Here is a 22,684-nt window from a genome sequence, read left to right as displayed (position 1 = left end):
TTTTCTGGCTGAATTATCTCTGCTCCTGGACCAAGCCCAGATGGACGGAGCCATATCCAAGGAGGAATCGAAATTTCTGCTTCCCCTACACCCTGTAGTGCCAATCTACTACCACCTTCCCAAGATTCACAAATCCCTCACATCACCCCCGGGTAGACCCATTATTTCTGGTATTGACTCTATTACTTCTAATTTATCTTTTTTTGTAGACTCTTTTCTGCAACCCCGAGTTTCCACTCTCAGGTCCCACATAAAGGATACAACTTCCTTTTTGAGACTTATTCAAGATATAGATTGGAAGGATTCATATCACTTCCTCACACTCGATGTGACGAGTCTTTACTCAAATATACCGCATGATCTGGGACGCCAGGTTATAGAAAACAGACTGACTGAAGATGGGGACCTGGGAGTGGAACTACAAAATTTTCTGCTGGATTGTATCTCATTCATTCTCCAACACAACTACTTTCTTTTCCAAAACACTTTTTATTTACAGACCATGGGTACCGCCATGGGGACCAGGTTTGCGCCGAGTTACGCCAATCTCTATATGGGTGAGCTCGAAGAGCTCCTCATTTGGGGAGGCGACTTTGGCGCGAACCTGGTCCTCTATGGGCGGTACATTGATGACCTTTTTATTATTTGGGATGGGGACCCATTATTGGCACATCAATTTGTAGACACTCTTAACAAGAACACTTATAATTTACAGTTTTCCTACACTATTCACCCGACACAGATCTCCTTCTTGGATGTGGCTCTAGAAATCAATGATGGAAAAATTGTTACAAAAAACTACATGAAAGAAGTAGGAATGTCGGCCTACCTCCATTATCAAAGTGAACATTATCCCCCGTGGAAAAGGAGCATCCCCAAGGGACAGTTTATCCGTCTCAGGAGAAAGTGTTCCTCTCTACAAGATTTTAAACAACAGGCATTTGCTATGGCAATGTCATTCAAACAGCGAGGATATCCACCATCTTTGGTTGATAATGCCCTTTCAGAAGTCACATCTTCAGATCGGTCATTACTCCTGAAATCTAAAAAGTCACTCCATAAAAAACATACAGATCAAGATGTGGGAGTAGCCTACATCTTGACTTATAATAAATATTGTCCTGAAATCAAAGCCATTGTCTCAAAAAACTATAACATTCTCAAACAGGATCCCCTTCTTATTAAAGCCATTCCAGAAAAACCACGGTTTATTTTTAAGAAGAATAAATCCCTCAAGAACCTCTTGGCCCCCAGCCAACTGAGAGAACAACGTAAACTGCCTACCAAAAGCACACTTTGGCTTCCTGAGAAACCCAAGGGTTTTTTCAAATGTTGCAATTCTAAATGCACCACATGCTCATATATTGAAAATAAAAAAACAACGTTCATAACAATAGGGGATAAAAATCTGCCCATTAATTCTTTCATTAACTGTAACACCACTTACGTGATATACATTCTCACATGTGGCTGTGGACTCCATTATGTAGGACGTACCACCAGGAAATTAAAGATCAGGTTCCTTGAGCATCGTCGAAATGTTATTAATCACGTGACATCACACAGTCTTTCACGCCATTTTCATGAACATCATCAAGGTAACCCCAGCAGTTTGAAACTCCGAGGGGTTGAACATGTCACAGCTACCATCAGGGGGGGGGGATCAATTCAGGAGACTTTGTAAACAAGAAGTCTATTGGATGCATTTGATTGGTTCAATTCACCCTGATGGCCTTAACGAAATGGTTGAACTAAACATGGTAATCTAACGTCACAGTTCCTGTGCAACCATAAAAACATTTGTCTATTAATGACTGTAAATAAATATATATTAGTAATCTGTTTAATTCATTTCCTACTTGATAGACATGATGGTCATAACTATGTCTGTGTAACCTAAACCATTTTCAATAGAGATAACATTGCTACAGCTTTATAAGGACAATTCAAAAGTGACTTTCTCCTCGTATATATTGACTAAAAAATCCCTGGTTAGATATCCACCATATTAATGTATGTCTTCTATATATAAAAACTTTTTTTCCATACACACAATCCAACTTGCAAGCGGTGTGGTAATCCTCAAATTGATAACTTAAATATCGAATATACAAATTTGAACTATATTAATGGGTGAATATTTTTGTATATACCAGTCGCTATGACAACTGATATGTAATATGGCCTCTTGAGGACTTAATATTAGCGTTTTTGGTAACCAACCAATTGCAAACATCACTGGAATGTATTTTGCTTTTCCACTACACGGATAGGCTGATTAAAAACCATGTGATTCATCCATGAATTCTGGGTAATGTAGAAGCGATCATGTGACCCACACTGCGAGTCCGACATTACAATTTAAATCATGTGATATGCTACTAATCCAGGTCACGTGACAGATTCACTCTAGGGAGCCGCCTCCGGCGCCTTGCTTGTGTAGGAGATACCCGGGAATGTAGGCTGTGGGATGCGCAGTGTCTGATGGTCATTGTAGTTTCTCCATCAAAACTCGGCGAACATGTGACCCATTCTCTGCATCAATCAGGTACACTATTTTAGGTCATGTGACCGCCTCACCAATGGGAGAGGATGGGCGCCGTAGATATGGAATTGAACCCTCTTAAGGCTCACATATATTAAAATGGAGCTCTATACATTGTTATGACCTTATGGCCGATTCTCTTTTGGGAATAGTCTCCCCTCGTGATTTGCCTGCATAGAGTTGTTTTAGATTAGGAGGTGCGGGATGTGCTATGCCTTATGGGTACTGTAGTTTTTTCTGCCAACTCCACGATCACGTGACCTGCCTCCCACACCAATGAATTACACCAATTCAGGTCATCTGACCGCTACTACAAATGAGAAATGACATATGTTGTGGATATGGAAGTGAGTTCAATCTATTATCTCTTTTTTAATACAATAAACTCTGCATTTTGATTATAGTTTTATATATTATTATGTGTATTTCGTTTTAATGATGGTCTTCCTCCTGTTCTATGTTTGTATCATTGATATTGCAATGATTTGTTAAAAATTGGATGATCTATGCTAATTGATTGTTTGGTCATGTGACCTACTCCTAAGGTATATATACCCACACTTGCCCACAAGCACTATACCTTTGATAAAGCTGCCAGGAGCAGTGAAACGCGCAGGTAGTGCCTGCCCAACACCCACCTACCCACTTGGGATTGCAGTCCGGACCAGCCCTACAGGATTGTACCTGCTTCTTCACCTACCTCCATTTGGAGGCCACCATATTGGCTGTACACCAGCACACTTCCCTCCTGCTGCAAAAAAGACTCACCATTCTTCAAACTACCAGTGGATTCCGGTTATTTGTGCCATTCTGGGCCGGCCACTTGGACTTATGGACGGTGTCTACAGAACTACCTTTTCATCCAATCAGGAGTGGTAACTATCCAACTCTAACTTTACAAGTTTGGGCATAATAGGAACGGACTCTCCCTATCTACTATCCATCATGGGTCTGGGCATTGTTTGTTATTAAATTGCATCAATGATGTTTTTAATTGTGTAATTGGAAATATAAGTGGTTTATTAAATTTTGTAAAGATCATCCAATTTAATATTTTATTCAATTCTGGGATCTATCCCTTAAGCGCTGCTACCCCTCCCCCACCTTTTTAGACTTTATTAGTCATAAATGTCACAAAACGTAACTTTTTTCAAATTAAATTAGGTATAATGCGGAATTTGTTCACAGATAGATTGAGCTATCTTTCCATGCAAGTGTAAAGAAAGGAAGTTCAGAATAACATAAGACAGTTTATTTACTATATTGTGGTTTTGCTAGTTGATTTATAAAATAAATTTTGTCGAAGGAAATACATCCCATTAATTGTCTTTATTATTAATAATATTAATAATAATAATAATAATAATAAAAGAAATGTCTCCTTAAACACCTCAGCATCATCACCAAAAACAAAGCGATAGACGCCAAAGTGCCAAATCTTATGTGCAGCCCAGCCCCGGAGCCTTGCGGGGGACAGCAGCGGGCGGGGGATGCTGGCTATAGAGAGCCAAGCAGGGGGAGGCTGCATATGGCGCCGGGCTGGAGGAAGCTGTTGTGGTGGGGTGACAGCGGGAGCAGGGAGAACTTGATGACATGATGCTGGCTGCTGGGCAGCCCCGCAGCAGCGGGAGCCGGGAGGAACAGATAATTTGAAAAAAAAATGCCCATAGCGATGACTAGCAAGCCATTGATTGGCTGAGACCTCTCTCAGCCAATCAGCGATTGGCTGAGAGAGGTCTCAGTCAATCAGTGGCTTGCTAGTCATCTCTATGGGCGTTTTTTTTTTTCAAGTTATCTGTTCCTCCCATCTCCCGCCGCTGCGGCGCTGCCCGACAGCCAGCGTCATCAAGTTCTCCCTGCTCCCGCTGTCACCCCACCGCAACAGCTTCCTCCTGCCCGGGTCCCTATGCAGCCTCTCCCTGCTCGGCTCTCAGTTAGCCGGCATCCCCCGCCCGCTGCCGTCCCCCGCACGGCTCCCTCCTCCTGCAGCTCCCCGGGGACTACATATGATAAATCCATGCGATTTATTATATGCAAACCTTGGCACATCAAGTGCCTAATCGTGTGTCCCCCTCCCGGGGAGCTGCAGGGGAAATCAGGTCCGACTTGTCCCTAGGACAAGTCGGACTAATGTATGGGGGCCTTAAGAGAGAGACACACAGAAAAGGCTTTGGGGGGAGGCAATCAAAGAGACAGATAGGCCATGTGGGGAGGCAGGCTTTAGGTGGCCATACACACGCAGATTGATCTTCAGATCTGGCTGGTTGGAACAAAAACATGGTTATGGATGAGAGCAAATGATAGTTGACCATTTGCTTTGAAATGCTGGAAAACTGACAAACTGTCACTCATCCATAACCATGTTTTTGTTCCAACCAGCCAGATCTAAAGATAAATCTTACAAGTGTATGGACACCTTTAGACAGCCATTCATGCACTCTACTGAGGCAGACACAGATGAGGCTGGCATGGAGACAGTCAAAACCAGCAGCAAGATAGATAGAATTTCAGATAGAAAATCCTCTGGTGAAGCAAGTCGAAAGACAGAGAGTAACATTGGTCAACTTGAGTTCATATTGGGAGTCTGAACCACTGGTAAAGTCACCACGGTGTCCACCTCTGGGTTGCAATTATTTATCATCCACTGGTTTATCCTCAACACTTCTTGACAACTTCACTGCTTGGCTCACCCACTTTCTTTCCTCTGACCTTCAATTCTGCATCCTGGGTAACTTCATCATGCCTATTGTTAATCCCGCAGATGTTGCTGTTTCTAAGCTTCTCTCCATTTAATCCTCCCTGAACTTTACTCAATGGTGTTATTCCATTTTTTTTACTCCATTGGCTATATTTGTTGCCTCGTCATTCATGACCATTGTCTCTGAGTTCTCCAACTTCCTCCTTCCTCTCTGACCAACACATATTCCTCTGCCTCTCTTTCCCTCATTCCTCAACCTCGTTTCCGAAGACACCCCCTCATTTGATGCAACCATGATGTCCTTGACCATTAATTTTTTCCACATTGCTTGACTATCTCCTTCCCCTAATTTCCACTACTTCCTGTCCAGCCAAGGTTAGTTCCACGCTATAACTTTACCCTTGCCTCAGCTATTGCTTCTGGCAGACTGTGGACTTACCTGCTATTTCCAAAGATGGTTCCTCAATGCAGAACAGCATTGGTAATAATTTTATTTGCTCCTTGAATTTCCTCACTTGGCAAGTTCATGCTTTTCTCTTTATATACAGTCCTATTTCCTATCGCTCATCCTAGTCCTCCAACCCTAGCCACCTATTTGCTACCTTCAATTCCCTACTTTTTCCTCCCCTTTCTGGACTCCTCTGCTGTAACCCTTGCTATTTTATTGTCTTCTGGAATCACTTTTATCGAACAGAATATATCCTCTCATACGCCTTCCCATGCTTTTCCCTCTCCTGGCGCTGGCTTGATCTACTCTTTGTTTATTTATCCCCTCAATGGCTGATTAAGTATTCTCACCTCTCCCATTGTCTTCCCCACTATTCTATTTCTTCCCATATCCTCTGAAACCTCTCAATGCTTGCACCCTCCTTCCTCAATTATTTAACATCTTTCTTTCCACTGGCGCTATCCCCTCCACCATTATATAGACTCTTATCCCTTTTATTCTTACGAACACTCTCAATCCTCTCTCTCTCTCTCTCTCTGTCTTTCTCCTTCACAATCTATCTACTTCCCTTTGCTTCCAAACTCTTGGCATGACTCATCTTCCAAAGCGTATCCACGTTCCTTTCCTCCCATTTGCTTCTTGGCCCACTTAAATTTGACTTTTTATTCCCTCACTTTATTGAACCCGTCTATGGTCTACTGTAGACGGGTTTATTGAACCGGTCTACTATGGTCACTAATGACTTTCTCACAGCTAATCCATTGTAATCTTTATTGACCTGACTTTAACATATTTGACCACCTTCTTCCTTTTCATACCCTCCACTCTCTGTGACACCGAACTGTGTCACTGTCCTTTCTGAGCTATCACCCGGTCACCTCTGTCTCTACTTCAAATTGAACTTCCCCATTTTTTCCTCTTCCTATCGGTGACACTAGGTCCATGGTCCTCTTCTCTTCTCTCTATGTACATATTCCATGGACGAGGGTCAGGAAGACAAGAGAGAGCAAAAAGGAGTATCAATTGAGTTGAGGTAGAGGTAAAGGTATCCCCCCAGGTTTAATCCTTTCAGGGCTGAAGCCCTGATAGGATGTAGCCGTCTCCATGGAGACGGCTACATCCAATCCAATGGGGAACTCCCCTGGAGGTCAGCCCTGATTGGGTGAGAGGAATGCCAGTGATTGACTTCATTGAGATTCCCTGATTAGCAAGGGAGAGCCGCCTGTGAGTATACACACAGCGGCTTCTCCAGTTCTACTGGAGAAGAGGACAGACCTGCCTGAATCGTGGGAGGAGGTGAGTATATTTATATTTGCGTGCCTAAATGGGTGTTTGCTACTAAAGCTGTACTGTTCTGGGTGTCAGTGTGTATTTATTGTAACATTGGTTATGCAGTGGGACCAGACGGCTCTTTAATGTCTTGCATTCTAGGACTTGTCGTTTTCCAAGTCCATGAATGTGGGGGAGGCTTACTGGAACTTGTTGTTCCACAGCACAACCCAATGTTAAATTTTATTTCTAATATTAACCCCAAAATAAGCATCCCATCGTCCACTGCCCAGGGGTTCCAAGGACAGCCCGGGCTTCAGCCCTGGAAGAGTTAAGCCTGGTGGGGTTTCCTTTATTCTGGGGATCCCCACTCTCCCAGGATGTTCATGTTTCGACCGGTTACCTTGTATAAAAAGTGACACCACTGGCTGTTGGAACCTGGTGCTGGTTCCAAAACACGGGGGATCACTACTCTTTTTGTCCCCCGTACTTTTGGAACCAGGACCAGTCTAAGAGCATGGTGCTGGTTTCTTAAATACAGGGGGACGCCATCACTTTCTCCCCCATATTTGGGAAACTAGGACCTCTGTGCTGGTTTCTTAAATATGGGGGGGGGGGCATCACTTTTTCCCCCATATTTTGGAAACTAGGACTAGCTCAATGAGCCCGAGCTGGTTCTGCTCAGGGAGAGGGGACACCCTATTACATCTTGCCAATGAAGCTACAGTATTAAATGGAACCAGGAAACACATAATACGACACGCCCACTCCTTCAATGTGATAAAGGCACCTCCCCCCATTTCAATTGAGGTTTGGCCATTTATCAGTTTGGACCTGTCAAGTGCTGTGAGGTATATTTTTGGCTTTGTAAAAGCCTATTGTTGTCAAAGCTGAACTTATACATCATGTAAGATGAAAGCCACCAACTATGCCCCATTTTCAGGGCCCAGACATACAGTAGACAGAGATTCTTGTACTGTACATAAAGTATTCGTAGTATTCTTATTCAGAGAACCTTTCATGCACTTTTCTGTATAAGGCTCATACATGCTTTAGAGGTGATTTTTCTAAAGTATAAAACATGCACCTCCTGTAGTGCCTCCTGTAGAGCCTCCTTTATTGCCTCCTGTAGTGCCTCCTTTAGTGCCTCCTGTAGTGCGTTTGCCATTAGTTACAATTTTAGGGCCTGATTTTAAACAACAACCATAAGTTTTACACATTAAAATGGAAAAGTTTGGACATAAAAAGCAGGGTTGCCTACCCTCCCGGAATGGCCGGGATGGTCCCAGAAATGGCCCCCCCTGGAAATGTGGCCAGTCACCCGCAAACCCCCCTCTCCTTGGCAGGGGGTGTCCGTGGGAGAAAATGACATGAATCGCTTCTTTGTAGCGATATCCCCACGCCATTTATAATAATCGCATATGCACTAACATGTGATTATTAACGCAAAGCTGTCTTTTGCGATGTGCGCCGTCCCAGTACTTCTGGGTGTCCTTCTGCGAATGTCGTGTCCCTCAGCCCCAGCAGCGGTAACCCGGAATGCGGCTTTCAGTGCATTCGAAAATGTTTTTTTTTAACACATTTTCGCTTTAGTGCATCCCACCCAAGGTCTCAGCCTTTGAAGACCTACTTTATATTGAGATGGGGGGGGGTCATGGAACTCTCAGAACTGAACAGTCCCCTCACACTTGCAAGTAAATGAAGACATGAATTAGTCTTAACTTATTCTAATCACTATATACATAAAAGGCTAAATCCACCTCACCTTTTTTGCGGGGAAGTACCGTCAGTGACCACTAGAGGCCACTCGACGGACCAAATTACTCCTTAACAGAAAGTGAAACCAAAATGATCTGTTTCAAACTTGCTGGATATGGACAGAGGGAGCTGTGAGGACGGAGATTGGAGGTAGGAGCCGATGGGGCCAGATTCTCTAAGCTTCAAAAGTGATAAAATGGAGAGTGATAAACAGCCAGCCAATCAGCTCCTGTCTGACATTTTTCAAGCACAGGCTGTGACAAGGCAGGTAGGAGCTAATTGGCTGGCTGTTTATCACTCTCCATTTTATCACTTTTGAAGCTTAGAGAATCTGGCCCTAAGCCACAAAACAGTTCCAATTCTAGTGCTGTAACTCTTGCACAAACTTACCACAACACTGTCTCGTTCTCTGGTTTTGGTCAATGTGATCTGTCCAGGGCCTCAGCTATTTTGTCCTCTTACTGGTGTCATTCACATTTGTGCAGTATGTCTAATAGTCTCCAAGTTTATTAAAAGTCAGATGCTTATGTCTGGGAATAAGAACTGGTAAAAGTCCAGATGTATTGCCCATGTTAAACATGCAACTCGGCTGATGTAATACCAGCTGAGTTAGGAAGTCGGACACAAAACACCTCAAGAGCTGTTTTTATGGGGTGAGTTGTAGTCAGGATTGTTAAAAGTCACTGACATGTACATAATTACAGGACAATAAACATTTCTAAAATAATTTCTAATGTTTCCATTGTACGATAATTTTTTCACTTTTTCCCACGTAAATACATCTGATTTGCATCGCTATGTGAATCGGTTGCACAAGCAACTTCTGCTGATTAAAATGATATGCATATATTCTTTATGTAATTGCGACTAGAGATGGCCGAAACGGGTCATTAAAAAGACCTGGGATCAAGTGATCAATCTGTGAAAAGATCTTTTAGACAGATCATCAACTCACTTTGAAAAAAGGGGTAATTTGATAATAACGAAGCATAATTTGTTTTAAATCATTTATTGCCATAAACTGTAAAAATCAACATTTTTTTTAACTTTTTTATCTTTAAAACAGTGAGCTAAACAAATAAGAACATAGATGACCGAGTAAAACACTGATCGATGGCTGGGTGCAGAATTGCCATCGATGGCAACCATCGAAAGCGTCTGCACTGATAGCCATCCCTAGCAGCCTTGTTATTCTTTTTGGGACTTATACTGTATGTTAGTTGGGTGCCCACTATAGTTAGTACACTCATACCCCCACTATCCATGTCGGCACGCACGGAACCCAAAGCGTGGCGAGCATAGTGAGCCCCGTGAGGGGACGCGGAAATCTAAACAAATAGCTTAGTGGGCGCCCAAATAACATATAAGTACCTTCTTTTTTTCACTTGCAGTCACATGCGTCTCCCGAGTTATTACATCTCCGCTGCCACAGGCGGCAGTGCTGAGCTCAGGCAAATGCATTGTAATTAGGGAGGCCAATCCCGGGATCGGGATCCCGGGATTTTGGCCTAAAAACGGCGGGATTTTAATACCGGGATCGAGCCTTTCAATCCCGTGATTGCGGGATTAGTACCCGCTTGTAAAATACAGGCAGGCATACCGGCAGCGACTGTTCGCAAGTGTGCTGTAGCGGCTTGGCGGAGGTCGGGATGCGCAGCGTGACCCTTGACATAACGTCACGCTGCACAGCCCGGCCGCCGCCATGGTGCTACAGCACAGCACACTTGATCACCTGTTCACGGGGTGTGTTGCTCCCAGTCACCCACTCTCCCTCCTCCAGTGCAGCGCTCAGCCGCCCGCCTGCTGAGCAGCTCCGAGCCACCCTCCCGATGTGCTCGCCTGCCCGCTGTGATGCTCCAAGCCGCCCGCCCGCTGTGATGCTCCAAGCCGCCCGCCCGCTGTGATGCTCCAAGCCGCTCGCCCGCCCGCTGTGATGCTCCAAGCCGCCCGCCCGCTGTGATGCTCCAAGCCAACCGACTGCTGGAGATGATGGTCCTGCTACTGCCTGTCAACCCCGTGTAAGTGACAGTGCAGTGCAGGGCAGGGGGGGTTACAGAGAAATGGTGGGGATGGTCTGATTTCAGTGAAGTGTGACCCGGGCAGTTTAGTTTGTTTTTTTTTTATCAGGGAGGCCAATCCCAGGATCCCAGGAATCCCGGGATTGAGCATTTTTCAATCCCCAATCCCGGGATTGAAAAAATGCCACGGGATTGGCATCCCTAATTGTAATGAAAAACAAAATTGAAAGTAAAAGAATGACGGTTCACCTTTTTGGGGTCAGCATCTCTCTCTCTCTCTTATGGGATCCGTCCAAAAGATCTGCTTCGTTCGTGAACGACCCATCTCTAATTGCGACTGTATCTGCATACAAAAAGTTATGCTTCAGTGTTTTTCAGCCATACTGGAATATACTTTGGTTTGCACATGCAGTGGTAATTACACACAGAATATAGGCTTGCCGCAGATGTATCTGCTACCAAATTATGTTTGGGAAGCACCTTTTGTGTGCAGATACCTTCACATTTACACACTAAAGCATAAGCATACTGCATATTATTATTATTACCAGTTATATAGCGCACACATATTCCGCAGCGCTTTACAGAGAATATATAAACATTCACATCAGTCCCTGCCCCAGTGGAGCTTACAATCTATATTCCCTACCACATGTACATGCACACACAGATATTATAGGGTTAATTTGTAGGCAGCCAATTGACCTACTAGCATATTTTTCAGTTGTGGGAGGGAACTGGAACACCCGGAGGAAACCCATGCAAGCATGTGGAGAATATACAAACTCCGCACAGTTAGGCTGGTTTCACACACTCCGGCTGCTGCCGGACGGTGAAATCCCGCACGGCCAGGGAGCCGTGCCGCACAAATTAGTTGTGAATGGACACTATTGTGTCCATTCACACGGGACGGCCACGGCCCGGCCGCACGGCTGCAGCCGGATCCCATCACTGGAAGGGACGGCTGCCGGTCTGTGGCCATCCCCACCATTGTAATCTGCTGAGTGCGGCACGGCTCCCTGGCCGTGTGGGTTTTCCCCGTCCGGCAGCAGCCGGAGTGTGTGAAACCAGCCTTAGGGCCATGGTGGGAATCCAACCCATGACCTCAGTGCTTTGAGGCAGTAATGCTAGCCATTACATAATTTGTGCTGCCAATATAATTTTAATCAGCAGAAACTGCTTGTGCGTTCAATCTGCATAAGATGCATTTAACTCAGTTCAACTTTTGCAACTTTTTTCGCAGCTGCTAAAATGGTCCTGGCCGATATCTTCCACATGAGTTGCCTGTTTCTCAGTAGGGATCAGTAATCCCTCTCTCTACTCTCCGGCTCTGGCTCACTGATACGGGCACAAGTGAAACATTGAACATGCCCAAACCATTCTGCAAGTCTAGGGCTGACTAGTTACACCTGGGGATAGTTATACATAGCCCGGCATCCACTTGCAGCCTCTGAACTACGTCAATCGTTGAGCTACATGGTTGTTTGTGTCTTGTTACCCCCCCCCCCCCCCCCCCTGTGTTCCCTGTGTATATCTTAACCCACCGAATGCCATTTATATGTGCTACTGCTGCTTGTGGTCACTGTGCTGTACTCTGTGCTTCTCCCTGTGGTCACTGTGCTGCTGGCTGTGTGTCTCACTCTCCTTCCTGTCTGTTCTCCTTGTTTTTCCAGAAAAGAAAGTCCAGTTCCAGTGTCCAGTTAATGGTGAGTTTATGTTTTGTCTTATTCAGTGCTGGTTCCTCTGGCTCCCAGAAAAAGAGTCACAGTCCGCTTCACTGTTCCCTCTAAATTCAGTGATCAGGAAGTGTCGAGTTAGAATGATAATTTAAAAAAACAATAATTCTGCCGGGTTGCACTGAACAGCAGATTTACAATGCAGCCCTTCAGCTTGGTATTCTCATCTGATTCAGGTTTTAACTCTTTCATTAGGCTTAGAAGGGATGTTGACCTGTTCATGCTGGCAAAGGACACTTTGGACACGGGCCTGATTCACATTGACTTGCTAATCAGTGTAATTCCGCTGCTTAGCGAGCCATCTAATCTGCAAAAGCCCGCCCCTTGCCGCCGCTCAAACATCCCCGCCGCATTGCGAATAGATGTTTAGCATAAATCTAATGATTTTTCCCCTGTCCGCATGATTTTTGCCCTGTCTTGACTGACCTATAGTAGCGGGCTCCGAGAACGGGGAAGGCGGCTGACGTCCGGTGAAGTTAGTCACTCGTCCCCGGCCTGCCGGCTTACCCATGGGAACGCCCAACGTTTTTATCGGGACGCCCATAAAATGCTGGCGTTCCCCCAACCCCCCCCCCCGCCACCCCTGACCGAGCGCCTTGGGAACTGTGCAAGTTGCCAGAGGCGTCCACAATGTGGCCCTTATATTAGCATATGCGCAGAGCAAAAACATCGGTCCCCGGTGCAAATACGCCGGGGACTGATTAAAAGTGAATCAGGCCCATCATGCGGTACACTAATCGTTCACTAGCCTATACGTGACACACAAAGCGGCATGCCACTAAATACGAAACCAACAAGTAGCCTAAAAAGTAAGGTAAATGTCGTATAAGGGCGTCATGGCGCAACTGGCCTCATTCTGGTCCTATCCTCCCAGTGTGCACTGATGCTGGACTGGGCGCATAATCACACAGCAGAGGTGGGGGTCCAATCATGTAAATTGCAGAACCAAAGCCCCACCCACTTAAAAGAAAGCGATTTCTGGAATTTCCCAAGTGTACTGGTGGAGAAGTGTACTGGTGCAGCAGATAGGACAATATAACCGCACATTCAAGTCTCACGGACCCTGCTTATTACAGGGACACAATATTTAGGGAAAAATACTTTTTTGTCAAAGTGACCAAAACCAAGAAATCATTGGTTACTAAGGGTCGGATGAACTAAAGGAAAAATGTGTCCAAAATCTAGAAAACTCATATTGTAGGTATTTGCCAGCTTTTACCATTTGTACCAATCTCCGAAATGCAATTCCTTCTGGAGCTTGGGTGTTACCCAATAGAATCCTGTGGGCTGCTTCTCTCTCTACAGAGAGAGAGAGACAATCGAATCCGTCCCAGCACCCCCTGCCGCATCACACTATGCACAAGGTCTCTTAGGAACCTGGAACTTCTTCTGTTGCAAAGGGCAGATCTTATAGAGAGAGTTCACAAATGCGATGCTTAGTACATACCTCCCAAAAATTAGTCTTCATCATACATTGCTTAAAAAATACGTGCTAATTTTTTCATTGAGGAAAATGATCCACCATCACCTATCTGTGAGTGCCAAAATTGTGGTAACCTTTAGGTTTAGCAGATATTTTGAAGATGAAATTAAGGCCCCCATCCACCAGTGCGATTTGGGAACTTTTTCATCCGATGCCGAATCGGCCCGAGGAATCAGCCCGAGGAATCGGATGAAAAGGACCCAAATCTCATGTGTTGGACCTCTTATTACGATCCGAAGTGCCATCCCATGCGTATCAGATCATAGTCGGAGATTGTCAATGCTGCACCAAGGATCCGTTGGATCCCGCAGTGTGGAAAGGGATCGCATGCAATCTATCACATGTAAAAGGACCGCATGCAATATATCCCGGGCGACTCAATGGGGATCGGCTGTGATTTATCCCCACGGGGAAGTCGCAGTAGTGGATGGGGGGGGGGGCCTTTAGAGTCAGGTATTTTCAATCTATGGCCTGACAATCAGGTGTGAGTGGACAAGCAAAACCGGCCCTAGGCATTGGCAAGCTTGAACAGTGGTGGCTCACAGCGGGTACACAGCGGGCAGCATCGCCGGCGACTTTGGCTCTGCTCATGCAAAGCTACACTGAGCCGGGAGAGGCAGCACCAGCAGCAGTTCGGCTGCGGTGGACGCAATAAAAATAATGGAGCTGGGGGAGAAAGAGGCGGATTACCCTAACAAATATGGCCGCCTGTCCTTGAAGGGGGCTGCTGCGCATGACAAGCCATCAGCCCCTCCTCCCATGTCAGGCTTCAGCCACGGCAGTCAGTGTGTACCAGACTGACATTATCACCCTCGCCCTCCTACCTCCACAGCTTGAAGTGCAGGGGCGGACTGAAGGCACGCAGCACAGTGCCTAAAACAGCTTTTTGAAAAGTAATGTTTGATTATATATATAAATTTCCTACGCCGGCTCTCAGTAATAACGGAGACCAGACTGCTTATACATCTATGTGTATATGTAATATATGTATGTGGAACAGAGCCGATTCAGACCTGCATAATGGGCTGCGTATGTTTGGAGCCAGCGATCAGGTTAATGCCACCCCAGCAAATGCAAACACCTCCCTGATGTTACCATTAAGGGAGGTTTCCATGCTTTCACTGGGCCCTCCCAGCATTTCTATAGGCGCGCCCACCGTTTTGTGGACCCCCCCGTCTGTCAGTCATCCGGTGTACGGCCAGCGAAGGCTACCCATGTCCTCCGTACGCAAGAGGACCCTGCACATGTGCATAACGTACTGTGTGCATGCGCGGTTTAACAATGTTCACCTCTGAATGGGTCTGAATTGGGCCCAGAGTAAGATGTAGCACACATATATGTATGTCTAAAAACAGATGTTCAGCCTCACGATACCGCAAGTGGCCGGACATGAGACTCTGCCGGCGGCTGTACAGAGGCAAAAGAGACGGGAAACGTGAGGTAGAACGCATCTTTTTTTCGACGCATGTACATGTGTGCTACGATTGCAGCTGTTATTTTGAGTTTATCGGTTGCGCGCCCATTTTCCTTCTTTTGCATTTACTGTTGGCCTGTGGTGGAGCTCTATGGAGGTGGCTACAATCTAATACTATGAGGAGGTGATGCTGCGGAGGAGAGCTTCCAATATTGCTTAGGACTTTGGAGATCATTGTGGTTGACTCACAAAGCAGCGGTAGTTCGAGCCTTGTAACACCGCCTGCCGGGTGTGTGAATGCCCGCCCCCCCCCCCCCCCTTTCTGCACGACGAATGCCCTCGCCGCACTATGAATGGATGTTTTGCATGAACATCGATATGCAGGCTAGTGTGCTGGCCCGAAGATCCCCCCCGCCCCCTTGAACGCCTCCTGTGCAGAGCTTCAACATCAAACTCCCCATGTGAACGTACAGGTGAGTTCGCTTACCAGAATAAGGGCCTTTTCAGGACACTATTATTGTTAGAATTTATTTATAAGGCGCCACAAGCGGTACGCAGCGCCGTACATATAGCACACATTAGAACAGTACATGGTACACAAATAAACATACCAGCAACAGAACTAAAGGTGCCCATACATGGTACAATTATTGTATACCGCATCTCATCTCATTGCATAGGTTTTGCAATGCAATGAGATGAAATCATAGTCAGTGGAATGACGCTACAATTCTCACCCTTTCAGACCTGTGCTGCGTACTGCTGCACACTGATTCCACAGGCGTAAGGAACGTTGGGTGAGAATTGTAGCGTCATTCCACTGACCACGATTCCCCTCCAGACGCCGGCGCCTGCTGACACTGACGGGAAGCGAGTGCGTATAACACCTGCAGCACTGACAGAGAGAGAGTCGCGTAGTTACACCAAACCGCGATCTCCTGTCAGAGGCTGACACGGATACGCAGAGGCTATTGAGTGAGACACGGCATAAGTATTTGCCCAATACTCTCCTCCAAATCGTCAGCCTAAAAGATATTTATTTATATGCGGTGATATATGGCAATAAAACACTGTGCTGCATGATTTATAAATACACAGAACCACTCGCTGACATTCCCCACTGCCTCGTTTGGGCACCTATTCCCAATACAACATGGGTATATAGAAGGCACTCATTGTCCATCTATAAGAGAGATTGTCAATATACTGTATAGTGATAACAAATTCACATTACTCTCTTATAAGTAGCGGATACATACTGTGAGACGCCCCGACTAAGTGACACATAGGGAACGGACATTGAGAAAGATGTATTAAGCCTGGGGAAGAGATAAACTGGAGATAAAGTGGAGATAAAGTGAAAGGAGATAAAGCACCAGCCAATCAACTACCAACTGTCATTTTAAAACACAGTTGATTGGCTGGTGCTTTTTCTCCTTTCACTTTATCTCTGCTTTATCTCCAGTTTATATATTCTCTAGGCTTAATACATCTGCCCCATTGAATCCCCCTTGAAATATGAATTATTACCATAATAGGGCGCACAGTATCTGCACATAAAGGCACTAGGGCTAGAGTCGTGGGGTCAGATCCTGACCACGTACTCTGCACAGTTGGGCGAGCGTAACACGTGAGTACAGATAACTCGTAGAGTACAGATAATAATCGTAGTGTCACCACATTGACCACGATTCCCCTTCGGATACCGGCGCCCTCTGACACTGACGAGAAGCGAGTGTGCACATTACCGGCAGCACTGGTAGAGGGAGAGTCGCATAGTTACATCTAACCGCGATCTCCTCTCAGAGGCTGATACCGGTACGCAGTATACACAGTGATATATGGCAATGGACATTAGCCAAGACACTGCGCTGCATATATTAAAAATACACATCACCACTCACTGGCATTCCTCACTACCTCATCTGGACAATTATCCCCAAACGGAATGTTCCCATATAGAGGGTATTAATTGTCCAGCTGCAGGAGACTACCTAAATAAGATGCTGACAACAATATATTGATACCAGTTTATTTAGTCTCCTACAGCAAGCGGATACACACTGTAAGACGCCCCGACGAATTCTTTACGGGGCAACTGACATTGGGGTTCACCATAAGAGGATATTATCCCCTTTATTACGTTTCTTACTTTCTATGTACCTCCTATGGTAAATGTTTTTATTTGTCGCAGTTCTTAGAATGAAAATTATTAAAAGTTACATTTTATGATTGTTTTTCTTTTGATATCCACAGTGCGCCATAGCACATGACAGTCTATTCTTTCTCTTGTAATTTTATTCCCCAGTACAAACAAGCAGCAGCACAGAGAAATGTGTGGCAAACTGGTATAATTAAATCAACATTAAACTCCAACGTTTCGGGGCGGTTGCGCCTCGGAACGTCGGAATTTAATGTTGCAGTTTGCCTTAAATCTCTGAGTACCGCTGCTTGTTTGTGCTGTGGAAAACATATTTATATATAGGGTTGTGGTATAAGCAAACGTAAAATCATTTGCATTCTGTAAAGCAATAAGGTCATAGAAATGGCTACATATTTAGTAGTAATAAATATAATAATAGCACATAAGAGCAAAATAAAGGTGAATTATTTGCTGTACACATAATAAAACAAGACCCCTATCTGTGCCATCATGAGCAGTTTATTTCTTTCTCCGCTGACTTGATTTACAGAGCATGTCCTTTGCTTAGCGAGAGAGAGAGTGATGTGCAAAAGTAAAGGGACCCATTGACTTGTGCTTTCTTGCCCAGCAGAGGGCGATGCCATTCTCATCTTTTGGCTCACAGAGGAAAGAGCAGATGTGTGTGTAGCCATATCTCTGTGCACATTCAGTGTTGGAGCATCTGATATTGGGATATGTTATCGGGTTGCCGACCCTCCCGGAATTTCCGGGAGTCTCCCGAAAATGGGGTCCCCCCTCCCGGCCCCCGGAAGGGTGGGCAACCCTCCCGGATTCAGGGGGCACCCCCGCTGTCCCCCGGATCGCGGCATTAACATGCCGCAATCCTCGGGTCTCAGAGGGGGGGGGGGAGCCAAAATGACACACTCGCGTCATTTAAGCCCCGCCCCCTCCACGGAGATCCGTATATTTACTGGTTTACCATCATGGGGGCGTGGCTTAGTGATGTCACGCTTAAGCCCCGCCCCCTGAACGGCTGCTGAAACTCTCCTCTCCGGGCTTCTCCTGGAGAGGAGAATAACAAAGTCGGCAACCCTGTGTTATCATAATAACTGTGAGAGCAATGTATGTCCCTCATGCACCATATGCAGACAGTGTAGCTCCATGAGGTGCTTCCTCTACAAACCAACAGAAGTGCACAGTGGTGCAAGTAGGAATAATGTTGGTGGAAAATGGGTGTAGTCGTGGGCGTGGTCATGGGCGTGGTCATATGACACTAGTGGGAGTGGCTACGTGACAAAGGGGGCATGCATAACCAAATTTACAGCCCCTTTTCTTTGCAAACTGGACTATGCAGAGAGGTATATTATGTACTTTGGCACTAGGCTAGCCTAGCAGCCATACAGAGATACTGTACTAATATACTAAGCGCGGGCGCGGCACACACTCAGGAGGCTACACTGCATCTCAGGCGGCCGCCGACTGTCCCCCTCCCGTTTGCTGCGTCACAGGCTGCAGTGGATTCCCGCCGGCGCCAAATGGTCTGGCCGCGGTGACGTCCTCTGAAGATGTTAAGCGCCGATGCGGCACGCAGGACGCGCCGGCGCAATGAAGTCATTGCGCATTCCGACACATGCGCAGTCAGCGCTGCCCGTGGTTTTCTAATAGCAGGACGGGGTACCGGTGGTTTAGGATAGAGCGGTACGCCGTACCACCCCGTACCGCCTCAATTGCACCACTGGCAGTGCATGAAATACATAACACTTAATCCAATTTTTTTTCCCTTGATGAGTGGTGACATCTAGTGTTCAAAACATAAACTGCAGGGAAATGTCGACAACTTCTCAACAGGATGAGAACTCTTGGCTGGTGCGCTCTTCTGGTGCCCGAAACACCTGTCACATGGTCTCTGTTGGAATAACACTCTTCTTCCTCCTTTTGTCTTTGTGTGTTTCATTCAGGAATCTTCTGAAAGTACAAACACAACTATTGAAGACGAAGATACGAAAGGTAGGTCAGATCATAGGATGAGCTCTTCCACCTGCATATTGCTTATCGCAGGGGACTCAGAACTAGGGGTAAATGTATTAAGGGTTATTAATGGTTTACAGGAGAATTTTATAAAATTCTGCTTAATCAAACTACAGAAACTCTCACAACCTTTTTCAATTCTATATTAAGTACTCATCGAACGCCACAATATTTCAACTCAGCCCTAATACGAGTGATACCAAAAAAAGGGAGAGACCCCAAAAAATTGGAATCGTATCGCCCGATATCATTATTGAATGTCGACTATAAAATATTTACTAAAATACTGGCCGATCGAATAAAACATTCAATACCACTACTGGTAAATGAGGATCAGACAGGCTTCATTACGGGCAGGCACTCCACACGTAACATCAGGAAAATACTAGCGGTAATACAGAATTTAGACCAATCGCAGGAGAAAACATCAAATATTTTAATGGCAATTGACGCAGAGAAAGCCTTCGACTTTCTCTCCTGGGATCACCTCTGGGAGACCCTAAAAAGATTTGGATTTCCTGAGGAATTCCAGGAGACATTGAAGGCGTTATACAATCTAGCTACGTCACAAATCCTGAGCAATGGCCAACTATCAAACCATATAAAAATAGAAAGGGGGACCCGCCAGGGATGCCCCCTCTCCCCATTATTGTTTGCGCTCGCAATAGAACCACTAGCCATACTTTTGAGGTCAAATCCAGAATTCCAAGGTATAAAAGTAGGAGCAAAGGAAATTAAAATTTCACTATTTGCAGACGACCTGCTACTTTTTATCTCTAATCCGGAAATATCAGTACAAAGTATATACAAAAACATTGCCCAATTTGAAGCATTTGCAGGGTACAGGGTGAATCGGAATAAATCCGAAATCTTGTGTCTTGGAAATGTACCAATATCAGCTAAGTTCAAGCAGACATTCACGCAATTCCACTACCTAACAACCCCACTAAAATATCTAGGCATTAAAATAACAGCTAAACTAGGGGACCTATATAATAACAATTACACGCCTATTATTAATAAAGTAACTAAACAGCTCAGTGATTGGGAAAATCTACCTCTATCCCTCCTGGGACGAGCAGCTGCCTTAAAGAGTATAATAATGCCAAAAATTTTATATCCAATTCAAATGCTGCCTATGAAGATGTCTAAGAAAGACTCCCTAAAATGTAATAAAGCTTTCTCTAAATTTTTATGGCAGGGAAAGAGAGCTAGAATTGCGCTAAATAAATTACAACTAGGTCGCAAAGAAGGGGGACTGGCAATCCCGAATACAGAGGCATTTGCACTGGCAGTCTCTTTTAGATATCTAGCAGATTGGCTGCTACGTAGGTCAACATATTCCAATTATGAGATAGAAGAAAATCTAGTGGCACCCTACTCTCTAAGTGCACTGTTGCACACCCCAAGAAAAGCACTTCCCATAAAAATAAAGTCAAATGTTTTTTTTATGCCCTCATACTTGGCGTGGACAAAAATCCATAAAAACCTACAGTCTTCGCATTCTTCCTCTAAATACATAGCAATTTGTGGTAACCCGCTATTCCAGCCAGCAATGGATAATATATTATTCAAGAACTGGCATGAACAAGGCATCATGGATGTTAAAGATGTATTCGACCCAGGAGGGGCCCTATTGACATACCAAGCTTTAATAGAGAAATTTAAACTGGAAAAAAAAACAGTTCTTTATGTATTTACAACTACGTCACTATATTCAAAATTTAACACCACACATCGCACAAACAGATAGGGGTAGGGTAATGAACCTACTTGAATTAATTAAAACAACCCCATATAGGACAAGATACCTATACTGGGACGTAATGAACATACGCAAACAGAAACTATGGGTCTCATTAATCACAGCTTGGGGAAAAGATTTCCCAGAAGGAATTTTCACATTAGACACATTAGCACAACTAGAAAGCACTTTGAAACAACTACCGTCAGCACTGTTACAAGAGGTGCACTTTCGTACCATACACAGGGCGTATATAGCCCAAGGACAACGTAAACATATGGTTCAAACAGAAGAAGGAAGGTGTCCAAAATGTAAAGCACAAAATGCACTTTTTAAGCACAACTTTTGGGAATGCACTAAGATACGTCGTTATTGGCACAAACTGATTAACTATATAAATAACACATTTAATATCCAGGTAGAATTTAATCCGAAAGCTTTAATATGTGCAGATTTTTCAAGCTGGAATCTGAAGGGGGATAATAGAGAATTGGTACCTATACTGACAATAATTGTTACAATCGCAAAAAAAATTATATTGAACAACTGGATATCAAGTAAAGCCCCTATGCTAGAAAATGTGAAACAATTACTGAGGAAAACAATGTATTTTGAGAGACAAACTGCGATGACAGACCCAGAAAAGGGAGGTTTAAGATTCTATGGGAAATGGAAGTACTATATAAGGTCCCTGGAACAGGATATACAACGCCAAGTAATAAATCCCTTTGAGAAAACAGTGTGGAGACAAGATAGTGGGAATGCGGAAATCTGATTTGCTTTACGGCTAGCAGTATATGTAGATCAATATTACTATAATGATTATAAAAAAAAAAAAAAAAAGAATAACCAGAGCAACCCAAGCCCCCCTCCCACCCCTGCCCCCCCCTCCCCCCCCCCCCCCCTCCCCCCTACCCCGATATGTTGAGGTCAAGAGGTTGGTAACCTCATAGCAACAGGATTAATCATGATCAATATCTAAATTGACCTGTATATATATCAATTGGAAGTATTTGTTATGTAATGTTATGTATTTTATGTGTATGTATTTTTTATAAATGAAAACCAATAAAGAATAATTAAAAAAAAAAAAGGGTTATTAATGGGGGTGTGGTATAGCTGGTCTACAATCTCTAGGTTGACCCCAAAAGGTTAACACACACAAGGTCGACACTAGGAAAAACAAAAGTTAAAGGTCGACAACAGAAAGGTTGACTTACATACTTACCGACTTTCTGGCTGCCCTTTCCGGGAGAGGGTAGCCAGCTCAGGGGGGGGGGGGGGGGGGGGGGGCTGCCGGGAGCAAAAAGGGGTGGGGAGTTGGTGGAGCCACACAGGCAGCTACCTGTTTGGGGCATGGCCAGAGCGATAGCGCCATTTTAGCCACGCCCCCGACATGC

At 44.9% G+C, this 22,684-nt stretch overlaps 1 protein-coding gene across 3 annotated transcripts in view; it reads left to right on the top strand.

Moving 5' to 3' along the window:
- The window catches only part of CAMK2A (calcium/calmodulin dependent protein kinase II alpha), a 175,115-nt gene that overhangs the window by 136,592 nt on the left and 15,839 nt on the right, over nt 1-22,684 (top strand). For 2 of the 3 annotated variants that reach the window (XM_083181522.1, XM_083181523.1), the window contains exon 14: nt 19,471-19,519. In XM_083181522.1, coding sequence (XP_083037648.1) covers nt 19,471-19,519 — 49 coding nt within the window. Of the gene's footprint in view, nt 1-12,409; nt 12,443-19,470; nt 19,520-22,684 lie in introns of all 3 variants that reach the window. The other variant, XM_083181521.1, reaches the window with a different exon arrangement.

This window comes from Crinia signifera, chromosome 4 (assembly GCF_055691185.1).
Source record: "Crinia signifera chromosome 4, ASM5569118v1, whole genome shotgun sequence".
In the NCBI taxonomy this organism is placed as follows: domain Eukaryota; kingdom Metazoa; phylum Chordata; class Amphibia; order Anura; family Myobatrachidae; genus Crinia; species Crinia signifera.
Note: the sequence above shows the minus strand (reverse complement) of the source record. Positions and strands in the feature narration are given on the sequence as shown.